The sequence below is a fragment of the Octodon degus genome, unplaced genomic scaffold (assembly GCF_000260255.1).
Source record: "Octodon degus isolate 3935 unplaced genomic scaffold, OctDeg1.0 scaffold00027, whole genome shotgun sequence".
NCBI classification, from domain to species: domain Eukaryota; kingdom Metazoa; phylum Chordata; class Mammalia; order Rodentia; family Octodontidae; genus Octodon; species Octodon degus.
In genome coordinates, this window is record NW_004524603.1 from 15948383 (window position 1) to 15955879 (window position 7497).

General features: G+C 46.7%; 1 protein-coding gene across 1 annotated transcript in view; it reads right to left on the reverse strand.

Moving 5' to 3' along the window:
- Tbxas1 (thromboxane A synthase 1) overlaps positions 1-7497 on the reverse strand; it is a 204968-nt gene that overhangs the window by 75709 nt on the left and 121762 nt on the right. Inside the window, exon 5 of the mRNA XM_004629042.2 lies at positions 2876-2992. Within this exon, the coding sequence (XP_004629099.1) occupies positions 2876-2992 (117 nt within the window). The remainder of the gene's footprint in view (positions 1-2875; positions 2993-7497) is intronic.

Below are 7497 nucleotides of genomic sequence, written 5' to 3' on the forward strand. Positions count from 1 at the left end.
ACTAAGAAGAATAGATGCAGTGTATTATTTGTTGAAACTGTACTTCTGATTTGATTTGAAACTGTCTCATTGCTATCTGTTTATCAATAAAACTGTAGAAAAAAAAGAAAAAAAAAACAAAATAAAAACAAAATGCTGGAGAAGCCCTTGAAAGCTGTCTGCTGAGCTTGATAACAGGGTGCCGATAGGAATCATACAATAAAGGCTATGAGGTTTCAATACCAAAGAAGGATTTGATTGGCCGCTGGCCTAGAGGTGACGGGAGTTATACCCTTGTTTGTAAAAATGTGTCTATATTTTGCCCATGTCTTTGGGAGACTGAGATCAAGTGTGGTGGATTAATTAATCTTGTGGAGGAAATGCAAAGGCAGCCCAATATTCACACTGTACCATGAATACTGTTGGCTACTTTCAGTCAGACTTATAGTACCAATTGGAGGCAAAACGCAGTGCGGAAAAATTTGAAAAACTTAAATTTTGGCCCAGAAAGAACTATGTATAACATTGGGGCCAAAGTAGGTGTGGCTGCTGAAAAGATTAGCACTATTACAAAGAAACCAAGTACGTTATTTAGAGATAAAAGGAAAAGCCTTGAGGGCCTCTCAGAAATTAGCAAAACGCTGCCCATTGCAGGCTCAGGGGTGCAAAGGTGTAACCCCTTCATTTGAGAAGAGAGTCTGTGGAACCCCTGCTTAAAAAGGGCCTAGGGAATTGGCTCTCCAGGAGTCATTTCATAGTGGTCAGCCATCGAGGCACTGAGAAGCCTCTGCAACCATGGTCCGAGGTGGTGTGGGTGCTGCTACAGCTGATGAGAGACCATGACACCACCCATCTGTTGCTGGTTTTACCCATTTACAAAATGCATGAGTTAGGGGCCGGGGAGATGGCTCAGGAGAATAAGTACTTCCCTGGCAAGCGCAAGGGCCTGAGTTCAATCCCTGGTTCTAAAAAAAAAGCAGCATGAGTTGTGTTGTCAGGGAGCTTTTCTCCCAAATTTCAAAGGAAAACTGGGAGACGAGGCAAGGGACCCCCGACAGGGCAATGCATGAAGCTGTGAGAATGGAGCTAAAGGTACAGTGGAGACCCCAGAGGGTTACAGGTACCAGGAACATGCAATGTCTGCTAAGGAAAGCTGCAGGCCACGAGCCATCCAGCCCAAAGTGAAGCATATGCTTGGGGTCCCCGAGGTCCTTTGTAGCTCTCACTTTACCACCTTGAACCCAGATGCTGGATATAAAGCTGTAGGACTTAATGTTTTCCCTCCTGGGTTTCAGTCTTGCTTTGGCCTCATTGTTTTCTATACTGTTTTTCTTTCTTTTTGGAATGGTAATATATACCATGTGGCATTATACCTTAGGAATTACGTGCCTTATTTTCATTTTTATAGAGGTTCACAGCTAAGAGTTTGCCTTGAGTCTCAGAGACAGTGACTTGTTTTGATTTTTTTTTTCCTTTTTGAGGCAGGATTCCAACTGCCTTTGCAGCCCAGGCTAGCCTCAGAGTTGCAATTATCCTCCTGCCTCAGCTTCCCCTGGGTGTTAGGACTACAGACACACATCACCATGCCTGGTGAAAGACTTACTTGGACTCATGAAAAATGCTAGAACTGTTGAGGTTCTGGGGAAAGGGTCATTGTATTTTTGGTTGCGCACAAGCTAGTTACGTTAGGTGGAATTATGCCGTGTCTATTCGGGGATTAAATACGGTAAAGATGGTACATTTACCATTAAATATGGTATAAGGAGGTGTATTTGGATATCAAGTTCACAAGAGGTGGGATGGTGGTTAAGCTTGACTGTGTCAACAGGATTAGCACGGTAGCCACCCAGAGGATGGGTGGAGCGTACTTCCTGCGTGTGGCCTCAGGTAGACTGCCTGCTCCCTCACTATGAACTGAGTGCCTGAATCTACGAGCTGACTCAGACTTCTCCTCTTAAGTTGTGGATGGTGAGGATTTTGTCCCAGCAATGAGAAAGCTGATGAATACACTGTTTGACGGCTCCATGTCACAGGGGTCGTCCAAGTTCTCACTCCTGAGTTATTACGGAATTCAGAACTAAAGATCTTAAAGCCAGATCAGCCCTTGAGGGAGACGGACCCATCAGGATCAAGCTAGCATTTGGGATCAGGTATTTGAGAAATTGACTGAGAGGCCATGCAAATACGCACTTTTAGAGGCCCAATGAGAAGCAAGTGGCCTTTTGGGTTAGAAGAGGAGAGAGCCAGGCCTTAAAAAGCTGGTGGCATCTTGCGGAGACTCTTTGTTCCCCCGACTCAGTCTCAAGGGTTATCCTGGGCAGGAAGGCCTAGCTTGAGTTCTTCCCAAAACATCCCCTTCCTCCTTCCATGGCTATGACCTCCCTACCTGAGACTCGATTCAGAGCTCACCTTTATTTTAAGCCATCCTCCACTTTCTTGCTATGTAGTGTGTGTCACTGCTTCGCAGCTACTTTACCTCTGGGGAGGCTGCTTTAAGTGTGTGCTCAGACTCTACTCCAGATCTCCTGAGTCAGAATGTACATTTTTAACAGGCTCCCCACAGGGTCCATTATGCATGGAAGGACAAGAAACCTGTTCCAGTTTTCTCTCGGGGCCCCAAAGTGCCCTGAGCAGCATCTAGGGACCGAGCTGGAGTGCCATAAGTGCTATTAACTCACAATTGATTGATGGCAACTGGGGATGAGGAGGCTGGCGAGGTGGCAGGCACTCGGCACTGGGTCCTGTATGTTTGCATAATAGAGAAGCAGAGGGTCCTGGGAAACCGGGCGTTGGGATGTGCTGCTGGGCAAGAACTGAGGGTAGGCTTGCCGTCCATCGCAGCTTGGACGCAGAAGTCTGTTCCCAGTAGGAAAAGCCTGCGTTTCCTGGGTCTTACCTCATTCAGCTTTTCAGGACTGAAAACAGAAGTCAGGATGCCTCTGACCTCTTCCCATCTTTTGTCACGCAAGCAGAGGATGCTGTTGGCTACTGGTTGGGGCTCCAAACCTGATACCTGATGGAAAGGAGCAGGCAGAGGGTCAGGACGAGGGAGCCAAAGCCACTGGGCAACAATATGAGGTCACAATGAATGCCCCAGTGAAAGTCCACCGGTGAGCGGGCCATGGGAGATTTCTTTAGCAAGGACGCAGAGGACTGCAGAGGTCCATGGGTGATGGCCAAAGATTCACAGCAGAGGCACAGGGGGAGCAGCAGATGGCCTGGTTCTGCCCTGTGACATGCTCTGTTGGCCTGGTTCTGCCTTGGGACAGTACGGTCATCACCATGGAAACAGTTCAGAGGCCACCCCTGTGTACTGTGCAGCCACACCCCCCAGAGGGTCCTCAGAGGACCGACAGGACAGGCTTCCTGGAGATGGCCAGTCTCCCCTGGGACGTCACATCTGAACTTGCAGCAGGGGGTTCAGTGGATTGGCTAGGCGGGGCCCAGAGTGGACAGACTCAGGTGTCTCGGCCTCTGGGGTGCAAGTGGGGGAAAAAGGGAGGGGAGAAGGGAGAAGCATCCTGGAGCATGTTGTCCCAGCGCATGCTTGCCTGTGCTTCCAGGAGCACATGGGCCCCCATTCCTGTGTTCTGTCTCCATTCATCTTTCTCACTCAACAAACGCTTGCTGCATGCCTAATGCGTGTGCTGTAGACTGCACCATGTCCCCTTAATAACATTATAACCCCAGAACCTCAGAGAGTGATTATATTTGGACATAGGGCCTTGAGAAAACATAATTGAAGACAATAAACCGATTTGGGCAGGCCCCAATCCACCATGGCTGGTGTCCTCATAGAGAAAGATAATTAGACACAGACATACGCAGATGAAAGACTATGGAGAGACAGAGAGAAAGGGATCATCTGCAAGTCAAGGAGAGAGGTATAGGTGACACCAACCCTGCCACACCCTGGTCTCAGATTCCAGCCTCCAGAAATTGTGACAGAGTGGGTTTCTGTTGGGTAAGTCCCCAGGTCTGTGGTACACTGTGGTATGAAGTAAACTCAGACTCGGCCCGGGAAGTTGGTTATAAAATTTTGAATGGGTCAGGGATGTAGCTCAGTGGTGCAGCGCCTGCCTGGCGAGTGGGAGGCCCTAAATTCCTGGTACCAAATAAATAAATAAATAAATAAACAAACAAACAAATAAATAAAATATTGAATGAAACGGCTTTTGCTTGGCTCAAAGTAAAAGAGCTTAGCAGTCCAGTGCAGAAGCGGAGCATAAGCTCATAAATTAGATGTCACCATTTTTGAAAAGTGAACAAACCTTATGAAGAGAAAGAGGGCGAGGCAGCCGCAGTGGGGGATGACGTGGGCAGGAAGCATCTCTGGGGAGGCACCACTCAGCTGAGCCTGGGAACATGGCTTCAACGCTCTCCTCAGACCCCCTTCCCAGGCCACGCCCTCAGCCCCTTAGTTCACAATATCTCTTTCTGAAACTAGCTCTCCTTGCCAAGTGGGGGCAAATGGAGCCCACAGTGTGTCAGAGTGACCTCCAGCCCCAGGGCAACTGGGCATGTAGAGGCAGGGAGCCCCCAAACCTGGACCTCACCAGAACCATATGTGATGACGGTTACACTATTTCTTTTCACTGTTTTAATTTTGGTTGAAACATGAAGCCAGCCGTCATAATTCAAAAGCCTTGTAAGAATTCCTATTTAGAGGAAAATTATAATTTTCTGATAAAATATGAACACTCAAAATAAGCCATAAAATATAACTGCGAAGTATCTAGAGGATTTAATTATATATTAGAACCATGCTGCTGGGACATTTTTCTGCAGAGGAATACCTCTCTATATTTAGAATGAAATTCTTTAGGAGTACATGGCCACTAAATTATGGGTTCATGAAATTTTTGGAACATAATCTGTTTGTTTAGGTTCCAGAGTCAAAGGAGGAAATCATACATTATGTGTATTTATAGAGCAGCAAAGCCCTGCGCTGTGCCACGCTGTGAAGACGCTTCACTGGAGGAAAGGTTTCTCTGGTTCTGAAGAAACAGAATAAATCAGAGATAAGAATCCAGATCGATTGGATTTGGAGCCATCCTTAACACCTGAGGCCTGAATGCTGTTTTAGTCTTGCACTTGAAGGGCAAATCGTACCTCCCCGTGTCATGTGTCACCATGACCCTCAGATCTCTTTCCTGCCCACCGGCCACGACACCCTCTCCCCTTTACCTAGAAGCTCTGTTGAAATCACTTTTTTTTTTTTTTTGGTGGCAGCTGTGAATATAGCCATATCTTGTTCCTAGATGCCATACCACAAGAAGAAGAGCCATAATTTTGTTGTTGCAAAAGAGTTATGAGTTGCTGAAAGGACATTAAATACTGCAATACATGGAATAGTCATTGGATTTTAGAATGTTAGTATGGTTTGTGTCTAGTTGTTTCCCAAAAGCCTCAGCCAGTCACCGGGGCAGGCAGGCTTCTAGAGTTTGTGGTTAATTCATGATCCAACACGAGGGTTATGAGCATCAGTGCTACACCCGCTCTGGGGTGGGGAATCTGCACACCCCGTGAGGAGGAGGGACGGGCTTGCTAGCCGCCTCAGCTGCTGCTCCTCCCTCTGCTCTTTGTTGTCTTCTGCTGCCATGTGCCACTCTGCCTTGGAGCCAGCCAAGTATGGACTGAAATCTCCACTAACTGTGAGCTAAATAAGCCTTTCCTTCCTTAATTTTTGGGGTTGGGTATTTTGTCCCAGCAATGAGAGAAAAGTAACAGAGATAAATATTTAATTGGAAAGGCAAAGATTAGAAAGATTAGTCAGTGGTACTTAGTGGTACTGTGTTCAATAAATATTTAGGGGATGTATATTCCAGCACATGAAAGCATTTAGGTTGTTTGTATGACCCAGAGGGGTAGAATTGGACTTAATGGTAGAAACTTGCAGGAAACTGAGCTTCTCTCAGGGAGGACTATTCTGTTCCCAGAACCAGGCTTTGGGCATCACTTTTAAGGAATATTGTGTAGGAAGCTTGGGCATCCAGAGGGATTTGGTCTAGACTACCTGCCAGAACTCTTCCAATCCAGAGACTTCACCTCCAGACTACACCAGATAGTTTTGAAAATTAGTGGGGCTGGGGAGATGGCTCAGCAGGGGGCTGAAGAGATGGCTCAGTAGAATAAGTGCTTCCCTGGCAAGCACAAGGACCTGAGTTCATTCCTCGGTTCCGAAAAAAATTGGCTTGTTTATGCATAGTTCTAAAAATGGTGGTAATATATGCATAAATTAATGTTAGCATCTTAACCACTTTTTCATGTACAGAAGTGGATACAGTACACTCACTTGTTGGGGAGCCATTTATACCATCTGTCCACAGTGCTCTTGTCATTCTGTGAAGCTGAAATGCTGTACCTGTCAGGTGACAACCCCTGCCTTCCTCCCAGCCCTGTGACAGGATTTACTTTAGATGACAGCCAGGAACCAACTGGTACACGTGACAGGACACTCCGAGTGCCAGCAGGCTGGAGACCCAGTTCTTAGGGGAATGGGGCGCAGGAGTACAGGGCTTTCTAGGCTCCTGCCTGGCGGCTTGGCTGTGTGTTCCAACCCTCAACAAAGACCCCATCAGTCTCTGCCCACACCTTTTCAGACAGCAGGCCCGGCCCTGTCAGAAAATTGGTGTATCAAGTGGCCACCAGCATTTGATATGAGAGAAGAAAGAGAAACAACAAATGTTGTAGAACAGCATAAAAAATATACAGGAGCTTTCACAAAGAAAGAGCCTGTATTTTGTTGTTGTTGAACACATTCAGCATATACACATGTGTGTTTGTGTGTATTCTGTGTCAGCGGGGGAAGAGTATTTGTCATTTTAAATTATGATTCAAAAAAGTCTGAAAAACCTGTTGTAACCCAGAACCCAAACCTGAGAGCCACCTTCTTGCTCTCAACTGAAATCTGATCAGTCACAACTCTGTAATCTTTTTGATCAGCCAGCTCTCTCCATGCCCCCTGGCAGAGATCACCGCTGCCTCAACTCCTAGCTGGTTCCCTCAGCTCCTAGCTGGTTCCCATCTTACACCGGTCTGCCCTCTGCCTCATGGCCAGTGGGGTCTTTCTAAGGCACTGCCATGTACCCCTCGGAAGTGGAGTGTGGAATGAGTGGTGGGTACCAGAGGCTAGGAAGAGTGAAGAGAGAGATGGGCCAGTCAGTCAAGGTGTAGGGTCCAGTTAGACAAGAACAAGGTGTTCTGGTGCGCTACTGCGCAGTAGGGTGACAACCATGGTGTGCTGTGTCTCAACTGCTTTTTATCTGGTAATCTGAACAATTAATTTGAAGACAAGAATAAGCAGTGTAAGAACCATTATTGAATTCCTATCACTTGTTTAGTAAGGTTCTGTATTATTTCTGGTTTTTTTTTTTTTGGTTTTTTTTTTACTAGTTTTTATTCTCTTAAAACTATAGGCAATGGGCTGGTGAGATGGCTCAGTGGTCTAAAGCACCTACTTAGAACAAGCTTAGCAAAGCAGAGGAACCACGGTTCAATCCCCCAGCACCACATGCC